The sequence below is a fragment of the Mercurialis annua genome, linkage group LG2, assembly GCF_937616625.2.
Source record: "Mercurialis annua linkage group LG2, ddMerAnnu1.2, whole genome shotgun sequence".
NCBI classification, from domain to species: domain Eukaryota; kingdom Viridiplantae; phylum Streptophyta; class Magnoliopsida; order Malpighiales; family Euphorbiaceae; genus Mercurialis; species Mercurialis annua.
In genome coordinates this window covers 43,711,474-43,732,447 of record NC_065571.1, presented here as the reverse complement: position 1 = coordinate 43,732,447, position 20,974 = coordinate 43,711,474, and the positions used below count along the sequence as shown (strand labels likewise).

The 20,974-nt window shown below is 31.0% G+C and overlaps 3 protein-coding genes across 5 annotated transcripts; 1 reads left to right on the top strand and 2 right to left on the bottom strand.

The window, feature by feature from the left end:
- The first annotated feature begins 815 nt into the window (after positions 1 to 815).
- Positions 816 to 3,610, top strand: LOC126670572 (uncharacterized). Of its 2 annotated transcripts, none has more exons than XM_050364332.2 (4): positions 816 to 928; positions 1,012 to 1,092; positions 1,494 to 2,039; positions 2,116 to 3,610. In XM_050364332.2, exons 1-4 carry the CDS (start codon positions 902 to 904, stop codon positions 3,118 to 3,120), a joined length of 1,659 nt encoding a protein of 552 aa, XP_050220289.1. In that variant the 5' UTR covers positions 816 to 901; the 3' UTR covers positions 3,121 to 3,610. The 2 variants fall into 2 exon arrangements, with proteins under 2 accessions (XP_050220289.1, XP_050220288.1); XM_050364331.2 differs by having other exon boundaries at positions 1,491 to 2,039.
- Positions 3,611 to 4,909: 1,299 nt separating this feature from the next.
- Positions 4,910 to 10,077, bottom strand: LOC126669243 (methyl-CpG-binding domain-containing protein 2). Of its 2 annotated transcripts, none has more exons than XM_050362659.2 (6): positions 9,989 to 10,077; positions 9,348 to 9,423; positions 8,280 to 8,897; positions 6,840 to 6,893; positions 6,576 to 6,730; positions 4,910 to 5,308 (listed from the first exon to the last, which is right to left on the bottom strand). In XM_050362659.2, exons 3-6 carry the CDS (start codon positions 8,876 to 8,878, stop codon positions 5,160 to 5,162), a joined length of 957 nt encoding a protein of 318 aa, XP_050218616.1. In that variant the 5' UTR covers positions 8,879 to 8,897; positions 9,348 to 9,423; positions 9,989 to 10,077; the 3' UTR covers positions 4,910 to 5,159. The 2 variants fall into 2 exon arrangements, with proteins under 2 accessions (XP_050218616.1, XP_050218615.1); XM_050362658.2 differs by having other exon boundaries at positions 9,876 to 10,045.
- Positions 10,078 to 13,452: 3,375 nt separating this feature from the next.
- LOC126666818 (uncharacterized) lies at positions 13,453 to 15,415 on the bottom strand. Its single transcript, XM_050359690.2, has 3 exons — positions 15,092 to 15,415; positions 14,774 to 14,990; positions 13,453 to 14,043 (listed from the first exon to the last, which is right to left on the bottom strand). Exons 1-3 carry the CDS (start codon positions 15,215 to 15,217, stop codon positions 13,727 to 13,729), a joined length of 660 nt encoding a protein of 219 aa, XP_050215647.1. The 5' UTR covers positions 15,218 to 15,415; the 3' UTR covers positions 13,453 to 13,726.
- Between the last annotated feature and the right edge of the window lie 5,559 nt (positions 15,416 to 20,974).

Genomic DNA, 20,974 nt, shown 5'->3' with positions numbered 1-20,974 from the left:
TAAAACAGAGGCAGAGCAATCAAATAGGTATCCACTTTTGTGAACGGGATAGGAGTTACATCTTTCTGTATTTACCACACGCGCGACGTCCGGTGTTTGGACCTCTAGGGATACCCAGTTTTGTAAATGTGTTAGAAGTTACATCTTGTGATATTTACCACACGCGTGCCGTCCGGTTGGCCGGCCTGGTCTGGGTGGTTTGGTTCGGCTAGCACTTTATTTTTTGGATTTAATTCTTACGTAACAATTTTACTTTCAAATAAAACACATCTTTTGGTTTTACTACTACGTTTTGACTGTTGTGAATTTTATTTATTATCAAAAAAAAATTCAATATTAGTTGCATTTCTAACAGCTCTACTTTCTAAAACCTATAAATATTGGGTTTTTTCTTCATTTGCAAAGATACAGAAAAAACAGAACAATGTCAAAGAAAGTATTTTATAGAATTGTTATCACACCGTAGTAATAACAACATTTTTCCGGCTGTTTTTATTCTAAGGACGCCGCGGTTGTCAGTCAGCTTTGCACCTTCGAGCTGTGCTGCGAAACGTCTAAAAGAAAGCGACTTAATCCGTGACTCAGCCTCTTCGGATTCCGACATACCAAACAACAATTGTTACAAGAACACACTTTATTTTCGTAATGGATATTATCTAATATCTATAAAATTAAAAATCAGAGACTCAATGCTGATAAATAAAAGTAGAGGGGCCTAATTCGAAAAAGTATAAAGTGCATGGATCCAAAAATATGTTTTGCCTATTTTTATTTTTCTTTTGATATTTTTGTGAAAAATGGCTAAAGACTGGGTTGCCATTAACCCAACCCACCGAGCTTTCAAATATTGGAACCTGTTCTTCTGGTGCTTCTTTCTCACTCACTGGATAACAGAGCTGTAATGGATTGCGTCTCGTCACCCTCTCTTGTAACTCTCTCTCTCTCTCTCTCTACTTTTCTTCTTGCATATAACATAATGTTTTAATGCAAATTCATATTATTTTCATTTAGTTTTGCAGAATTTTCAGTACCAGCAGCTGCACTTTCAGAAGAACCAGAACAAGACAAGGGAATTGCATTTTTACTTCTCAGGTAACTTATTTAGAATGTGTTTAAGGAGACCAAATACAATCTACAGTAGTTTGTTATAAATTTAAACCCATTTTTGTCATTTTTGTTTTTGTGCAGTATAAGAAAATAAACACTCTTCTTAATTGTGATGGACTGCTTACAATTGCACATTATTTTTGTGTTCTAATCTTAAATTCATATTATTAGCCGTAAATGGTGGCTCCAAATTTGTTATATTGATGTTATTGCATAGATTATTTCATAGGTTATGATAAGTTTCTGCATATGCATGTTCATTCTGTTACATAATGTTTTAAAAGTCTAAAAATGCACGAATTCAGCTCAACTGAATTCTTATAATATTGAAAGTCAAGCTCCTAGAATTCAATTCTTTAGTTTATTCTCGGAGAGTCGTGCAGCAGACGACCACGGAAGAGAAACAGCAGAGAAGTAGCAATGTAGGGAAAGCCAAATCAGACATATTAGAAGAATCGTTTATTTCAAAATCTCCAATAAGTGAGGCGGATAAGTTGCCTCCATTGGTTAAGGCATTGAAAGCTTCAGCAGCAGAAAATGCAGCAAGCTTTCATTTTCCTGGCCATAACCGAGGGCGTGCTGCACCGTCTTCACTAGCGCAGCTCATAGGTTTAAGACCATTCATTCATGATTTGCCTGAGCTTCCAGAGCTAGACAACCTTTTTTCACCCGAGGGACCGATATTAGAGGCACAAATACTAGCTTCAGAATTGTTTGGATCGCGGGAAACATGGTTCCTTGTTGGAGGTACGACATGTGGGATACAAGCAGCGATAATGGCGACTTGTTCTCCTGGGGAATATCTAATCCTCCCTCGCAATTCCCATTTATCAGCCGTATCAGCTATGGTATTGTCTGGAGCTATTCCGAAGTACATGATGCCTGAGTATGATCATAAATGGGATATTGCTGGTGAGGTTACTCCATCTCAGGTAACATTAAATGCTTGATTTTTTAGATTAATTTATTTCATTTATGATATCAATTCGTTAATCGGGTGTTACTCAGGTGAAAAAATCAATTAGAGAATTGGAGATGGAGGGTCACAAGGCAGCAGCAGTTTTTGTGACTTCCCCAACTTACCATGGTATATGTAGCAACCTGAGTGAGATTTCTCAGATTTGTCATTCTTATGGAGTTGCTTTGATTGTTGATGAGGCTCACGGAGCACATTTGGGATTTCACGCGCAGATGCCTCCTTCAGCGCTGAAGCAGGACACTGATCTTGTTGTACAATCCACACACAAAGTTCTATGTTCTCTCACTCAGTCATCAATGTTACACATGTCAGGAAAACTTGTGGATAGGGAACGAATTTGTCGGTGCCTTCAGATGCTTCAAAGCACAAGTCCTAGTTATCTACTTTTAGCATCATTAGATGCAGCTAGAGCTCAAATTGCTGAAAACCCTGAAACTGTTTTTGAGAAAGCAATGGAGTTGGCGATTGAAGCGAAAATTTTAATCAAACAAGTACCAGGTATTAGTTTGCTAGAGCATCCGAGCAGCATGGATCCTTTGCGGCTTACCGTTGGTTTTTGGCAGCTCGGTTTATCTGGTTACAATGCAGATGATTATTTATGTAGGAATCATCAAGTAATATCCGAGCTTGTTGGAACTCAATCTATTACATTTGCAATTAATCTTGGAACTAGCAAAGAGCATGTTGAGAGGCTAGTTTCAGGATTAAAAGACTTATCATCATCCTTACAAGGCAAAAATACGAAAGGCGGATCAATCAACAGAGGGTATCTACCATTTGCTGATATTAGCATGAGGTTGAATCCGAGAGATGCATTTTTCGCAACTAAAAAGAGAGTGAATATCAGAGAAAGCGTCGGGGAGGTCTGCGGTGAGCTTATATGTCCATATCCACCGGGGATCCCTGTAATGATTCCCGGTGAGGTTATTACAGGAAGTGCTTTGAGTTATTTACTTGATGTTCAGAGGAAGGGCGCAATCATTACCGGGGCTTCTGATCCTCTACTCTCTTCCATTGTCGTCTGCAGTACATGATCCAAGGCACACATAAATGCACTTCATTTTTGACTTGATGCAGATACAAGGGTGCATCATATGCCAAATAGGATGTGCATTCGATTTACATCAAACCGAACATAATTTGATTTTAAAAAAATTGAGCCAAACTGATTTTTTTACAAAGGATTTAAGATTTTCAAACCCACCGGTTCGGTTCAGTCTTTCGGCTTGGTTTGTATCAAAAGTGAGCTAAATTATTTTATTTTCAAAACCGAACCGAATCAAATTTGTCGGTTTATTCTAGTTATTTAGCTTGGTTCGGCTTTTGTGCATCTATAGTGGCTAATGCATTGCAGACCTGAAGTAGGTGATTTGGGGAATTAGAGGGTTTAGTCCATAGGCAAAGGCCGATGAGTTGAGATGCAGTGATAATTGTTTTTTTTTTCCTTCAGTGTAACATATCAAAATTGTAGCTGTATAATACCTATACATTGAGAATCACAGTCACAGTTGCACATTTTCTACATGTTGTAACATTGATACCGATTCTTGAATCTTTGGTACCAATTGTCGTGACCGGTTCTTGACCGGATTGGTATGCGCAGCGGAATCGAAACCATTCGGTAGGTATTTAATAATGGATTTGATTAACAAACAATAATATAGCAAAATAATAAATAACACAAGAGATTTACGTGGTTCTGCATTGAAGCGTACATCCACGGGCGAAAGATTCGAGCCATCCACTAATCATCAAAAGGAGTACAAAATTGGTGGAGAATCACCAAATAGAGAATATCTCTAGTAAATATGCCCTTAGAAGAAAAACCCACAAAGTGTTTCTCTCTCTACAAGAAGTACCCAAAAGGGTAAGAATTAACTTATATTCCTCACATCACACACACCCCCTTTTCCCCTTATTCACATCAATGTCTACATTGTGTGTTCGGTTTGGTGTCTTCTAAAAGGTGAATAAGGTAGTGTATATATAGTGAATAAATAGTCTATATGGCATTAGGAATATTAATCCTAATTGAATTTATACTTCCTAGTTAGCCAATGATAACAAAGTTATCCTTCTCCCAAACACTTCATTAATAGAGTCCTAATACATATAGGAATTAGAATTTTAGGCATATTCCAACACTACACATAACAACTAGCACTAAATTAATGTCGTTTTTGAAAATGAAACCAAATTGAATAATCAAATCAAATTTGCCAAGTTTGGTATGCATCAATTTTAATATTATATAAAAGTATGGTTGTTTGATTCAATTTGTTTTTTCAGTTCATTTTTAATTCACATCAAACATTAAAAACTCGAAACTAATTTGTTCGGTTAAACACCCAACAAATAAGAAAATCGAACAAACAAGGATTTGAGCTGATGAAAGAAACCCTTCACGTAGGGGGTGGATACGGTTGAATTGATTTGAATTTTCATATTGAGTTTTATGAAAGAAAACCTTCACGTAGGGGGTGGATATGGTCGAATTGATTTGAATTATCAAATCAATTTTGTTTTAAATTAATTTAAAATTTTAGTTCAATTCAATTCAATTAGAATCAGATGATCACCGATAATATAAATTTTGGTAGCAAATAACCTATGATATTAATTTTTGGTACCAAATGACCTTTGATTTGGGTGTTTTATATTTCTCACTTTATCACCAGGTGACTGGTATATATGATTTCATAATTTGCAATAAGAGAAGTTACAATTAATGATCAAAGAAAGACAAGACAGTAAGTACATTTTTAAACATGATCAGCCGATAAAAATGTAATTACCAAAAAGCTAAGATTGCAAAATGGAATCTGGAATAAACATATATAACTATATTTCATTGAAAATAATTAGTTCACATTCTACATGAGCAAAAAATATGGGTTGCCTAAACATTCCTCCAACATAAAGTTGCCCCTTCTATACAAAGGCTGATGAGAAGCCTTTGTTCAAAAATGTATATAATAAAGCATTCATAATATGCGTACAAAATACAAATTTTGGCCAAAAAGAATCTCACTTTTAACTGCTATTTGTACTGATTATATTGCAAAATGTCTGCTTACCAAGGTGTCCTTCTTGCTTGCTTCGCTGGCAGATCAATCGGATCAAAAATAGGGGGCCGAAATGATGTTGGAGGCGAGAATGCTGCGGGTCTACCAAGCTGTAGATCTGTAAAATCATCAGGAGCAACCCATGCAATGGGATTTGCTGCAGCCAAATAGCCAGATTTCAGTTAGTTTTGTGCCGCATTAAGTAAAACAAGCCAATCTGCTAGCAAATTTCATCCCGACTTAATCATCACATAGAGTGTACGGGCATGGTATGAATGCAAATCCATCAGAATTCCTATACAGGACTGCTTCATAGGCATAGACGCATAGTTATTAAAGGCAAAGGCGCTTCGAGACGCAAAAACTTCACATAATAAAAAAAATTCAAAAATTACACACGTAGTTTTATAATCTAAAGTTAAAAAAAAACACAAACCCACTACTTGAGTGAATCACAACTGCCTGTCTAACTTTTTTTTCCCTCAATGTATGGCCTAATTTTTCAGTATGCTAAAGCAAGTTAGATCAATCATCTTAATTATGTGATAATCCTAGTGAAGAGGCTTCAATGAATAAAAAAAGTACCACTAACTGAACGGAAATAGAGCTTCAGGAATTATGCAGATTACCCTAAGAGACAAAAGTTTTGGACTATATGAAATGATAAAAATTCAAAGACCTTAACTCAGCTGTTGTTAAAAGTACAACTCAAATTTAAAATTCATAAACATAACTGGAAACAGATAAATAAACATGATTATGCACTGATCAAATAACTAGAAATGAATGCTCATATCTAAAGCAATTAAAAAATTATTTATAGATGGCTTCTGACACCAAAACCCAAAATTAATGTCTAGGTCAGCACTCTTAAGAAGAAACACCTGAATCCAATAACTTTAAAAAAGGAATAAAAGAAATATCTCACGGCACATTTCAACGACTTCAGATGCAGTTAAAGGATCACAGAAAATATAACAAGCAAGATGCAGTCATATCATACATTCAAATACGTGTAGCATTAATAATCAAACAATGGCCAGTTTCTTTGATAAAAGTTGTCTAAACCACAGGTCATACACAAAGTACTAAGTTTAGTTATGTGGTTGAGCCATGCTAGGAATAGAGTTACACATATTAGGCCTTCCACATTTTGACCACTCTAGGAGCTCATTTCCCATAATGGTAAACAGCTTAAAGCTTAAACAAAAGCCTACAAGACAATAAGGCTTAAACAGAAATAGATAGTTATTATAAATTCCATTTTCCAAACATATTGAACCCCTTTTTACTTACTAAATCACAATATATTTTGGGGCTACTACAGATAGAAAAATCTGCTGAAAACAGATTTCAATTGGTACATAAATTAATTCTCTATAGTCTGTACTGTGTCAGCAATCCAGTTGAATTATTTTACATACCTTCACAGGGCTCAAAAGGTCTTGTTTTATCACATGAAGCTGTTGGACGAGGACGCTTTCTTAGATAATTTTCCTGCAAAGGCCTTGGGGTTCGGAATGAAAACTGTGAGAGAGTTACACCATCTCGCTCATATTCAGGATTATCATCCAAGAACCTACAAAATCAGAAATTTTGAAGATCACCAACAGAACATCTGAAAATGCAGGCAAGAAAATGTGATGAAGAAAACACATCAAAATGAATGACTGATAATTGTAGCGTACTTTCTGATCTCTACCATCGAACGAAATCTCTTGCCTGATGGTGCTTGATAATACCTGAAATTTTTTAAAACATGCATGGAAATTGAAGATGGCATGATGAGAACATCATTACAATGGACTAGCAAGAATAAGATCAAGTGAAAAGAAATGTAAAACATGATACAGCCTCACATGAAAGCTCTGAGTAAGTCATAAAGAGATACTTGAGTGACCAAAAAAATTGCAAGAGTAATAAGGACAATATAAGGAAATTTAAATAAAATTAGAGCAACCGGAAAAAAGAAAAAAATTTACAAAGGAAATTACAATGTTTGTTAGATTTAGATATCAGCTCCTTTGTTGTATTATTTTTTCCTTAACATCGTCTTTTGCTGGATGCATATAGCAAACGAAATTCTACCTCCCTTTTCCACATAAAGGAGAGCCCTGATTCCTGAATTGGTTCTCATATCCTATTAATGATAGTAATGATAGTTCCAACATTTCATAGACAGAGGTTAAAATTCCAACTTAGTGAACTTTGAATAAACCAATTAAAACGACTTTGAATGAACTAATTAACAAAGATGAGAATTGGAACTGAAAAAAATGCAAAATTTATAGCAAAATATGAAGTAGTAGACCAAAAAATCTTTCCCAACATTCTTCCTACAAGGTTTCCCGTGTTTACATATATGCAAAGGAGGTTCCATGAAAAAGTTTAACCTTATTAGTGCAATGCTACAGTAACTTTGTCCATTACCTACTAAAATCCTCCTCAAGATGGAAGCCATAATCCATATTGAATAATAGCAGTAGAGATTTATTTTTCTAATTGATACTTATGAAATTATGCAAATCAAACACGAACTATTATGAAGGGCGCAAGAAGAACAACATGATTTAGTATAATGCTCCCATAATAGGTTAGAGGGGAGAGGAGATTATCATGTAAGGAAATGTGTGCTGACTTTACAGCAAAAAATTCACTTACCTATCAAGAACGAGTCATTAGAAAAATCAACAACACAAAACGGGATCTTCCAGGACTTTTAAGAAGCAGAATAAGAACGATATAGAACATTGTTAGAAAATCAACATTGAGATCTCCAAAAAGGAAAATTTCTTAATCAACATTTAAAAAACACTAGTATGTCAGCAGCAGGTCTTTGTAAATAATCCCCAAAAGAGGGAGGTTCTTAACTCTATTTTTCACCACATTGCAATCCAACAGGCATACTCTACAACATGCACACAAAGGCCTCTCACTAAAGGGGTTTAATGATCCTAGTCAACTAAAGGAGCACTAAATCTGTCCCTGTTTAGATCATGCATATATTAGATGATAAAATCGAACTATTCATGGTGAAAAACTACAATGCATGAGAAAGCAGATGAAAAAAAGAATATAACCCTGAGTATCAGAAATGCAAAAGAAAAAAATTGGAATATACAACATACACGTCTGCAAATTTGCTACTTCCTTGACCTCTAATCCGTAGCAGTCGTTGCCACCCACGAGGGGGCTGTGCAATATTAGGCTTATCTATTGCCCATAGCCTGCTTCCATCTTGAGAAATGTCTGCTGGATCATTACATGATATATTAGGTTGCCATTCTCGAGCTGTTTCACAATAAAATGGCTGCTCCAAAATATGTTCACGTATTTCTTCATATTTATTCTTTGTTGGGATAAGCCTCCATTTAAAACAGCTGGCACACTGGACAGTAAAAGCCCCTACAGATGGCAAGACTCTGGAAGGCATGAGAAATCCTGGACGCCTTACAGATGAACGAGGCTGGTACTGAATTGGTTGAGGAACTATTCCAAGGTCACCATTGCCATTGGCTAGAGGGTCATAGAGTACGATCTGCTTTGAAGCATTTTCAACAGACTGCTCATTTATATCCTCTGTGTCATGCAAATCATCTTCCTCAGATGAAGAAGAAACTTCAATAGGGTTCTGAAGAGAGCTATCTTGATAAGAAAAACTAGAACCGGTATAATCATTTACTTCCTTTTTCACAGTAAAAGAAGCACCTTCAGCATGTGACTGCATTTCGATAGATCTCAACAGCCTAATAACATAACAACCAACTGTCATGAAAATGAAAATTTTCTTTGAAAAGAAAAAAAATTGCAACACTTATTGTCAATAAAACAAAATATAGCATCCGGTTTCAATAAGCTGTCGAAACAAATGCAGTTCCAGACGATAAAAACAAAAGAAGCAATAGGACGATACCTAAGTATTACATGCATGAAATCTGCTAATACCAAGAATTTAAGCAATGCGCGGCTAAGAATAGAGAGAAGCATTCAGCTGAATCAACATGTAAATTGCATACACTTAACAATATAAATCAAAACCAAAGTAAATTCAGCAAAAGCATGTTATTAGAAGCTTAAAAGCATAACCAAAACCCGCATTGAAAATGAAGATGACACCAAATTTTACAAAAAATAATAAAAGGGACACATAATTTGACAAGGGCAAAACAAAGAAAGAAAAAGAGAGTCACACTTACCCAGAATTAAATTAAATCTGCTTTGACTTGAGAGTGTAAAGGAGGTGGTCTATATTCTCATTAACGGCCTCATAACCTGATCATCACAAAAAAAAACAGCTAAAAACTCTAATATTATCAAAATTAGTGAAAGCAATCATCAGCAATGCATTAATCGCAATATTTCCCTTAATTAAAACTCTTATATGATCTTTGAAACAAACAGTTGATTAACTAATTTTCCATAAGGAAAAGTGCAAAAACCTTAAAAGAAAATATTAAGATTCTAGACATTAAGATCTAAGATTTTCCTGATTATTTTAGAAACAAAAACAGAAGAGTATATTCAGCATTTAAAACATTAAATTAATTTAAAACAACATAAAAACATCATTAAACTGCATAAATACTTCCAAAAAATCAGATTAAACATAAAAACACCAATCTCTAAGCAACCAAAACTATTTTTTTGAAAAAAACATGCAAAAGTGATAAAATAATTAGAAATTAATAGAAAAATGGATGGAAAAATGTTAAAGAGAGATGTACAGTTAATAGAAGAAGAGCTGAAAATGGAGCGTGCCTCGTCGGATCGTAACCGGAATAGAGTCGGGTTTCACAAATGGCAGTGTGTGATTCGCTTATTTAATTTAATTTTGTACCTTGGAGAGAGAAAAAGAAAAACAAAGGGCGATTGCCGAGGTAAGAAGATACGTTAGATAGCAGAAGCCAACCCAACTAAATCTATTCATTTAATTTATGGGAAAAGGCTCAAATAAACCCTCTATCTTTCATTTGTCAACCAACTTCAACTATTAGTTCGGATTTTTAATTTTAATATTTATAAATTATTTAAATTAAAAATATTAAATATGAATTTTATAAGAGATATGATTGAATATTTAAATAAAATTTTAATTATAATTGATTAATGTTTGAGAGTATAAGAATAATTTGTTCTATATGAGAGAGAGAAAATGGTTTTAAATTTTTAATAAATAATGATTATTAAATTAAAAATCATGTAATTAGATGTTATAAATAAAAAATAAAATGGCGTGTTTAAGTATAATAAATTAAAAATAATATAGTCAAATTTAATAAATGAAAATATGATAAAAATAATTTAATCAATGAAAAATTGATGATATATTTAAGGTTTAATTGTGCAAAAAATCACAAACTTTAGGATAATTTTAATATTTAATTTGAAATTTTAATTTTTATAATGTTAAACATTAACTTTTATATTTTTATAATTCGAAACAATAGTTGAATTTTAGAATTCAAGCTGCTTATGTTGACATCGAAACATACCACATGGGAACAGTCTTCTCCACCTAGAGCACACATTGTTATAATCGACCAATATTTATTTACTATTTGCCTAATTCAAATTATTATTATTTATAATATTAAAATATTATCGTTTGTTTATTTATCATAATATTATCGTTTTTGATAATTGGCGTCATTAATTTGATATATATGCACATTTTTATTCATTAATTCATTATCAAATTTTATTATGTCATATATAAAAAAATATATAATACAGTCGATTCTCTAAAAATTAATATATATAATAAATTAGAAATTTATTAATTGTTAAAATTATTAATTTATTGTATACATAAGACCTAATATTAAAGTTGGTTTTTTGAAAATTTATTGATTATTAAAATTATTAATTTGCTGAATATGAAGAGTTTTTTTTTTCGCTTCGACTGCCGGTAATGGTGTATTCTTGCCGTTGGCGGTAGCCATTCCTTTTTTTATTGCTTTATTTACATAGACTAAAATAAATAACCAACTTCTTTTTCATCTTTTTTGTTTTATTGGTAAGATTATCGATGAGACGCATCATATCAATATATATCGAATTAAAGATCAGAGATAAATCAAGACCTTTTTAAGACTGAAAGATGAAATTATTTAGAGATTATATTAGTTTTTTTTTTTGCTTTTTTTATTTTGATACTTTTTATCATGGTGATTGTCTTTTTTTTTTAAAAGTTTGTTGTCCTTTCTATATTAATAGGTTCGTTTTTTTTTTATATCGAAAGGTTTGTTAGTTGCTTTTTGTTCGCCTGGAAATTATCCGGACTCGAGTTTTTGAATTTATAATTGGAATCGGTTTGAGGTTTGATGCTTTAACAAACTCGTGAAGATATTCACAGGGCTTTCTTGGTTAAAAATACTCAACTACGTAATTTAAATAATATTAATCTGGGAGTTAAGGAACTCAGGCGAGATTAATATCGAAACTACTCTTAAATTAAAAAAATCTGGAGATTGCGGGATAAAAGCACTGGGCTTGGTTTTTGATTGATTGATTTATTGATATAAAAATAATAAAGGTCTGAGTTATTTATAGCGCTACAAAAATCAAGTTTCTTAATCTAACTCTAACTGATATTTTTAAAAAGGAATACTCCTAATGAGTTGAAAATTCTTATGAAAAATTAAAAGCTAATCTGAAAAGATTTTTAGTTAGGCTCCATTCCCTTAATAAGCCCATATGATACTCTGACCCATAATTTTCTGGGCCGATGTAAACACTTTTTTATGAAGTTTTGGTGAATCTTCTATTAGAAAACGAAAAAAATGGATTCTTATGATAGTAGAACAATTATGTAATTTTTATTTTTATTTTATAAGACGATCTATAAATAAGGCTTTAATTCGTGTTATATGTCATGTTATTAGAAACAGTTATATTCTTTTTAAATTTTTATACTTGCAACTAGATATTAATGAAAGATTATTCTAATAGTCAAAAAAAATATTAAAGGATTGATCGTAACTAAAATACCTAATAGTTCAAAAATTATAACATTTGGATATATTCTTTTATTATAGAATATAATTATATCAATTAATCTGAGACTTCACTTGGTTCGTAAATGTATATTTCTCGAAAAATATATTTCCGGGGAAGTTAGTAGAAAGAAAATTGATAATTGTTTTACTTGATCTACTTACTAACTTCCCGAGAAGTTGTATTTTGATTTTAATTAATTAAAATGTAAAAAAACCGTTATTCTTAATAACTAATTAGGCTAATTAAATGTAGCGATATAGTTGTATTTTCTGTCAAGTTAACTACTCCCTCTGGTCCATAATACTTTGGCACAAGAATTAATTTGTAAACACTTTTACTAAGTTAATCCTACATTGAAATTTGTTTACATTTATGACTACTATTTTCATTTGTTTATTTTATTTTTTCAATAAATTAATGGGGGGCAAACATGAAAAAATAGTAATAAATGCTCTCTTAATATTATAACAAATATTATGGACGCAAAAAAATCTTCAAATGCGACAAATATTATGGACCGGAGGGAGTAGAAAAGTTCTACTTATTTAGGTTTGAGTAGGGAAGTCACTTCCGTAGTCAAATTGCTAACTTTTCGAAAAGCAACACGTATAAGTTGAAACAAGTAAGAAAACTTACTACTTTCCGGAAAGTTATAAACTTTCCTTACTCCCTTACCTCCAACCAAACGAAGATAAATTTTTAGGTAGATTCACTACATCACATCATTCGTGAACTAAACCTATCATTTATGACACGTCATTAAAATTAATAGCACAATTATAATATTATTATTTAAAAGTATAAATGAATAGTAAATAAAATTACGATAGCGCCACTATTTTAATGACATGACATAATGTAATTGACTAGTTCACAAATGACGTAATAGATTAAGTATACCCAAAAATCTCTCCAAACAAGTAATATGTAGAATTGGATGGCATCAATTTATTTTATAAGGTAAATTTATATTCTCTTAGAGCATCTCCAATACATTCTTTAAAAATATAAAAAAATTAATTTAAAAAATTTAATGCAAAATATAAATTCCAATAGATTTTCTATATTTAAAATTTAGAGAAAAAGTGGATTTAACTCTTGTGAGTCAAATTCACTCTACTTCAAATCTTATCAAAAAAAAAAATTAAACTCTAAAATAATTTTGATGATTTTTACTTTTAAAAATATAATTCTATCTTATTTCCCAGATTTAAAATAATAAAATAAATTAATTAATAAATCAACATTATTTAATATATATAAAAATAAAATAAAATAAAAAATTATGAATTGAAGAGTCTATTAGACTAAAACTAAAAATTATATTCTTGCAAAAAAATACTCTCTATTATAAAGAGTATCACTATTGGGATGAAAATTCCCGAATACAGAGTGCAAAAAACTAAAGCGACTTGAATTATAAGATGCCTTACAATATCCACAACAACATGGACGGAGGAATCCAAGAGCAAACAGCACAAGCTCTGAAGAAAAACCCCATAAAAACCAAACAAGAAAATGCACATTGCTTCTCACAACTATCTACTGAACTACGACTACTTATCATCAATATACATCATTGGAACCATGAAATAGGAGTGGAAGTGTTGTAAGGCAGATTTGGTACGAAGCAATGTTGTTGCTGCCATTGTGGGAATCCTTTGCCGAAATCATATCCCTCTCCACCTTGGTTCTCTTCAATGTCCATTGTTGCTACTCCGTCCTCTTCGGACTCCATCGCATCTGCTTCAGCGGCATCCGCAACATTAACCTTAGAAGGAACCCATGGAACAACCGCCATGTTGCTTCTTGCATTACTTGTTGATTCTTCTTCTTCCTCCTCCTCGAGTGATTTTATCGTAACACTGCTGCCACTCGGCCTCATAAAATGATCTGCCCAGATAAAACAATGCATTTAGATACCATTCACAGAATCACAACTATAATACACATCAACTTACCAGCATAAATTATTGAGATGCATATCCAGTTACTTGTTACTATCACATTTCTATAGACTAAACTCTCATGTTCATAAAAATCATATCATAAATGATGATGCTCTATGTAGCAAGAAACTAAAATCCGAAATAAGAAACGCCCAGCAGACTAAATAAATTTTACAAGTTTTTTACATTATTATAGAATTTTAGAGTTTCAAATGCATTTCCAGAATCCCCTCAACGGATAGCAAGTTCTAGGTATCGTCTATAGGCATGTTCACTAGTTCCGGTTCCTCACACTACGATATTTATATATACAGGTGAAATTATTAGACAAGTAAACAGAAAAAGCACAGCCTAACAGGTGCTCTATTAGGTAATATCGGATGCCCCTGCACTTCTTCTTGAAGTATTTACCAAATAATCAGCTCTTTCCTCGAATTTAACTCTTAGCAACGGCTAAACTAGAACTCGAAAATATGTCCTTACTAGGTTTTTTTCCCTATATTAAAAATAAATAAATTACAACTGATCAATTAGTTATAACAGACGAATTCCTACAAGTATAAAACAAGCAAGGATCATTGAAGCTTAATTACAAACTATAATAAATTAAATAACGAAAAAAAAATCTATAGAATAAAATGAGAAGTTCGAAAAAGATAGAAATAGCAACTTACTCTTAAATCCAGATATGAAATCAGAGCCAATATAATAATTAGAAGCAGGAGAGCGATGGAGCAACATTTGTTGGGTATTAACAGCAGGCTTATACACTACTAATGCTCTCTCTTCATCACTATTCCACCCTGAGCCACCGGAGCCAGAGCCGCCGCTGGTTGTAGCAGCAGCAGCCTCTTCTACTTCTTCTATTATCGGAGGTAAATCCACCATATCCTATAACAGAACATATTAATAAAACAAGAATTCAAAGTAGAACCAACAGGATTTGATACAAAATTGAAAAGAACAAAGAAATTAGGGATTAGATAATTTACCAGTCGGCGAATCTTGCGAGCAGGAGAAGACAGAGAGAAATCGCAGAAATCATCGTCTGTTAATTCTTTTCTCTTCATTCTACTAGTCATCGGAAAACCCGAGTTGTTAAATGCCGCAGCTGCCATTTACAAATAATTTCTTGATTTTTGAAGTTCAAACGGAGAAGAATAAATTTTCGATTGAGGGAGGGGAAATTAATTAGAATTGTAGTTTTTATTTATCAAATTTGGTGTTTATGAAGAAGAAGAAGGAAGTTAATAGATTTCTCCCTTTTTCTCTGGATGTTTCCAGAATCCAGTAGTCACACACACACACTCTTTTTTCAGTACTCTCTCGAAATTAATGTATTATATTAATTAATTTTTAATATTAAATAATAAATTTTAGATTGATTGTTAATTAGAAATATTAAATAATATTTATCTATTGAGATTCCGTAAATATTTTAACATAATTGATTTTTTAAAAAATAACATCATATTTTTTTTCAATTTAATAGCGAATTTTAAAACGTGTCAATGTTTTTTTCTCAATTCGATATATATACTGACGTGACACTCATTCATGTATGTAATTTTACTGAGGTTGAAGTCGTTTTTGATAGTCACGTCAACATATTATGACCTTGTGTATCGAATTGAGAAAAAAATACAACTTACTGCATACAATTGAGATATTTTAAAATTCGCGGTTAAATTAAAAAAACATATATAATTTATAGAATTTATATTAAAAATAACTTTTTCATTAATTTTTTTATTTTTATTAGTAATTATGTCAATTTAAGATTTATTTATAAAATAACAAAACACACATTTATGTCTTTATAACATCATTTTTTTGGATCCATCCACTAAAATTTATATACAATAAATCAATACACTTCTAATTGGGTTAATTAGGAGAATACCTAAAAAAGAAAAATATTAGTATTTCTTAACCATAATTTCTCAACTTTCTTTTTGTACTCCAGCGTGTTTCATCTTTATTTTTTTACTCTCCTCTATTATTTTTATACTCTGCCGCTTTGGATTTCTTCTTCTTCTTCTTCTTTTCTTTTTCTTCTTATTGTTTCAGTTCATCCAAACAAAACAGCTAATAATTCAATAAATAAATCAAATTTTTCAATTCATATCAATTAAATAGATTGATTTTCTAATTCTAACATCACTTTTTTATGAGTTTCAACTTTAGTTTTCGATCCGCTCGAATTTTTAATTCGTAATGAAATCGATTCAAATTTCACATCGAATTCAAATCCAACGATCATAAATTTATCCAAAAACAAAAAACTGTAAATTATTAATTTATTTAGTCACATTAAAAATCTATTAAAAACGGTTTCAAACAGTTTCAAATGCATTTTCAAACGGTTTCAAAAAAATTCTAAAGCTCAGTTTTATTATCATTTAAAAAAACGTTTATACAATGGTTTCAAAATAGTTTACAAGCGTTTCAAACAGTTTTAAAAAACAGCTTCAAACAGTTTACAAAGGTCTCAAACAGTTTACAAGCGTTTCAAACAGTTTAAAAAAAACAGTTTCAAACAGTTTACAAAAATTTCAAACAGTTTACAAGTGTTTCAAACAGTTTCATAAAATAAAATTTGCAACTTTGATCTAAATACAGTTTAAAATAGTTTAAAAATGTTTAAACAATTTATAAAGGTTTCAAACAGTTAAAAATAGAACATTTTCTAATAGCTTACAAAAATTTCAAAAACAGTTTACAAAAGTTTTAAACAGTTTACAAAGGTTTCAACCAGATTCAAACGGATTTTTAAAACAGTTTCAAACATTGCATAAAAAAAAATTAAATTAGTTATAAAACAGTTTTCAACAGTTTATAAAGGTTTCAAACAAATAATTTAAAACGATTTCTTAAAAACAGTTTCAAACAGTTTACAATAGTTTCAAACGTATGAACAAAAAATTAATACCTAAAAAAATAGAAAGAGGAAGAAGAAGATCCAGAATAAGAGGATATGACGTTGACGATGGCGTAATATTCCGTTACTTCAAATTCTCTGAGACGAACACGATTGATTTTTTCATCTTTGATTTCTTATTTGTTTCAGATCTCTGATTGTTTGTGTTATAAATCGAATATATTAAATAAATTATAGGAAATTTAAATAGAATTTGCTAAGAAATTCAATGGAAGAAAATGAAAAGAAAAAGTTGCAGAAGAAGAGCAGAAGAAAAAGACGAAGATGAAGGAGAAGGAGGAGGAAGAGGAAAGAGAAAAGAAAGAGAGAGAAAAGAAAGAGAGAGAAAAAGAAAAGAAAAATGAGGTGTGCATGTGTGTATAGAAAGGAGAGTAAAGATACAAATAAATTAAATTTAGTTGGGAGTACAACTAAAAACAATAGAAAAATGAGGTAAAAAAATAAACTTTTAAAATTGAGGTATTCATTGCAAATAAATTAGAAAAGGGAGTGTTTTGTGCAATTTTCTCCTTCTAATTTTGTAGCAATAGGTCTGTAAATCATAAAAAAGAAGGCTAATTTTTTTTCATACCACATGTTCACGGAGTTATAGTCAAGTCTTTCAAAATAAAAAAAAAATAACTATTTTGAATTATTCGAAACCTTTTATTAGCCATTTGGAGTAATTTTGCATGTAATAACTTAGGGTTCGATTCAAAAAATGGATAGAAAAGATTCTTAATATCTCAAAATAGACTAATCCTACCAATTTTAAAAGATTTGTATATAACTGACAAAATCTGTAAAAATTTGGTACTAAAAAAATTAGCCCTAAAAATACTATAAAAGTCAATTAAATAGACAAAAATAAAATAAAGATAGAAAAAAATGCATCGAGAGATTTACTTCATTCAAAAATAAAAGTACATAGATCTAATTTATGAAAATTAAAATAATAAAATAAACAATTTTTTATCACATTTGCAAATACGTACATTTTATTTGTGTAATATAAGAACTTAATGTCTACGAAATTAAAAGTTTGCGTATTTAATGGTGACAAAAAAGAAAAAAGACATCATAACATAAGAATCCAAATATATATTTTATCCATAAAATAAGTATAAATAATTGTATGTATAAAATTGCAGATACATTTTTTGAGTGTATATATGATTTTTTGAGTGTATATATGCTATTAAGATCTGATTTTCAAAAAAAAATATAATCCGATGACGAGCTAGTTTTTTTTCTTTTTTTTTGAAAATAGACGGGCTAGTTAGATCATTTGAATAATTTCAGGAATTAGATGAAAATTTATGACAAAACCTGTAGATTAAATTGTAATAACTGCAAATAATTCATAAAAGATAAAACAAATTGCAGGTAAAAATCTAAAAATCAAACTAATCCATAGACTTTAGAGATTATGGTCGATTGTACAACTATAAAAGTTGAATGTCACAAAAGACCAAATTAAATGAACTACGCACGGTTAGTACTATTACCGATTTAATAAATCTTCTACCTTAAGCGAGTTAATAGAGATCGGAAGTTAATAAGATCTCCATTAACTCGTCAACTAAGCCTACATACATATAAGGAGTCATTTTTCATTGCCTAAGAAGTTAGCCTATTATTTAGGAGGGACTACCATGTCTATATAGAACCCAAAGATAAAGGAAATAAGGTGTATCTTTTCTTATCATAATACTTAAATTACTAGATGTTGATCGATATCTGACTTAAGCATCAGGGCAGTTTTAGGCAAACCAAACCTGAAACCCTTTGAGCTTATTCTGTTTCTTGTGCAGCTACTCGCCTAAAGATCTATGTAAAAACCGGAATTATCAAGTCCCTTTGCTGGCACTTGAAAGCTTGGCCTATTAGCTAAATCCTTCCTTGTTGCATGAGGTCGAAGGTTCGACTCGATTCTCTTAGGTTGTAGTTCTTCCGTTTAAAAAAATGCATAATAATATTAATCAATTTCTGCTAGTTTTCACTAACAATTAACATAAAATAGATCTATCTCTAATAAAGAGATTAGATAAAAAAAATCTCTTTGCTGACTTTAGACACAAGCTGTTAAATCAACCAATCAGCACTTGACAATCAATTTAATGGTGAATTAAAGAGCAAATTACAATAAGCCTCCTCATGTTTGTCATAATTCACAGTTTGATACTTCTTATTTGAAAATCAAACGATTTGGTACCACAATTTTAATTTTGTAAACTATAAGACCCTTCTGTTAAATATAGGTAGTAAATCGTTAACGAAATAAAATGTGAAGTACCAAATCGTTTAAAAATGAGGTATCAAATCGCTTACATAATTGAAACTGAGGTACCAAATCGTTTAAAAATGAGGTACCAAATCACTTACATAATTGAAATTAAGGTACCAAATCGTTTATATAATTGAAACTGAGGTATCAAATCGTTTAAAAGTAAATTTCAAATTATTAACAGAACTAATAGAAGAGTCTTATAATTTACAAAATTAAAATTGAGATACTATATCAAAGTACTAAACTGTAAATTATGACAAATGTGAAAGATTTTAAAATAATTTGCTTTTAATTAAATGATTTGGTTGTTAATAATAGGGAACATTCCTAAACCCATATGACTTGAGCTAGGAACAACAATTGATATATCAAAATCACCTAAAACTCTTATGCTCCCAAACACACAAGTCAAGCCAGTAATATTACAATTTGATTTTCAGCCCCCTGGTGGTCGGACTTTAAAATAATTTATTGAAATATTGTTTTGCTTCTAATAGTTTTTTTTTTTTTATGTCATAGGCTAAATTTCCATTAATAATAATGAAAATACAATAAATGAACGGTTCTTCAACAGATTGAAAGAACTATTCTACAATAATGATGAGTGCTGTAAATACAGCTGTAAATACAGTCATCGATTAGGGCTTTTCAAACCACCAAATGGGTCACCCAATACATTTATGGTTCCAACGTTAAAAATACGATCTTGAGGTCGCTCTATCCGTGAAACTTCAAGCCTTATCTTCAACATGAATCCACAAATTAGATATAATAAAACACAAACACAACACTAAAAAAATATTAGAAAGAAGCAACCATAAAGACTTTATTTTTCAAGTTGAGGATTAAGATCCGATCAAAAAAGTTTTAAACTTTTATGATTCGAGTAAAGATCCGTCAAAATCGACTAAAGAAAAAGAGAAGAAAAGTTTCATTAATAGATTTTTGAATAAAACCACTAGTTAAAATGAGAAGGTGGTTTTCCGACCACCAAAACCACCTTCAAACTATGGTTCTTCATCCATCTATAATAAAAGGATCTTCTTTATTCAACAATCACTAAAAATCACTAAAAATCACTAAAAAGAGAAAGCAAACGGATGGAGGAGGTGGTTTTCCGGCCAAAGGCCAAAACCACCTCCTCAAAACTATGGTTTTTTATTTGGGTGTTTTAGAGAGAAGGGAGAGGATTTTTCTAGAGAGAGAATTTTTAGAATTAATGACTCTGAAAAATAAATAGGTTTGCTTCTAATAGGTTTCAAACTTGTGATCTTGTAGTATCATGTGTTCTTCTACCAATCAACTGTTTGTTCTTATTTATTTTTGTTATATATAATATATATGCACGCTTCAGTAGTGTATATAAATGTGTATAAGATTTGTAAGTTTATGAAATTGAATTTAAGTATAATTATAAAAAGAAGCTAAATATAAAGTAAAAGTAAACTGAATGTAAATCAAAAATAGAATAATTGTTAATTTAAAATAAACTAACATAAAATACTCAGTAAAGCGATTATTTTTTATGATAATTAGGAGTGTTTATCTCATGCAACAGTTGTAGCACGTCATTTTTATGACAAGTCAATGAGCATTTGCGATAGATTATCTTTAATTATTATTTATTTTTTTACCATTAAATATTTGCATATGGCTAATGCCTCA

Bases quoted from the DNA above. Each gene is read 5' to 3' on its own strand.
- LOC126670572 (XM_050364331.2), top strand. From the start codon at position 902: ATGGATTGCGTCTCGTCACCCTCTCTT. The intron at 929-1,011 runs GTAACTCTCTCT...ATTTTCATTTAG, and splicing joins GCGTCTCGTCACCCTCTCTT to TTTTGCAGAATTTTCAGTAC. The intron at 1,093-1,490 runs GTAACTTATTTA...AGAGTCGTGCAG, and splicing joins ATTGCATTTTTACTTCTCAG to CAGACGACCACGGAAGAGAA.
- LOC126669243 (XM_050362659.2), bottom strand. From the start codon at position 8,878: ATGCAGTCACATGCTGAAGGTGCTTCTTTTACTGTGAAAAAGGAAGTA. The intron at 6,894-8,279 runs GTATGTTGTATA...AAAAAATTTCAG, and splicing joins AGTAGCAAATTTGCAGACGT to GTATTATCAAGCACCATCAG. The intron at 5,309-6,575 runs GTATGTAAAATA...ATTTGGCTGCAG, and splicing joins ACCTTTTGAGCCCTGTGAAG to CAAATCCCATTGCATGGGTT.
- LOC126666818 (XM_050359690.2), bottom strand. From the start codon at position 15,217: ATGGCAGCTGCGGCATTTAACAACTCGGGTTTTCCGATGACTAGTAGA. The intron at 14,991-15,091 runs GTAAATTATCTA...GTTCTGTTATAG, and splicing joins CTCGCAAGATTCGCCGACTG to GATATGGTGGATTTACCTCC. The intron at 14,044-14,773 runs GTAAGTTGCTAT...TTATCTGGGCAG, and splicing joins TTTCATATCTGGATTTAAGA to ATCATTTTATGAGGCCGAGT.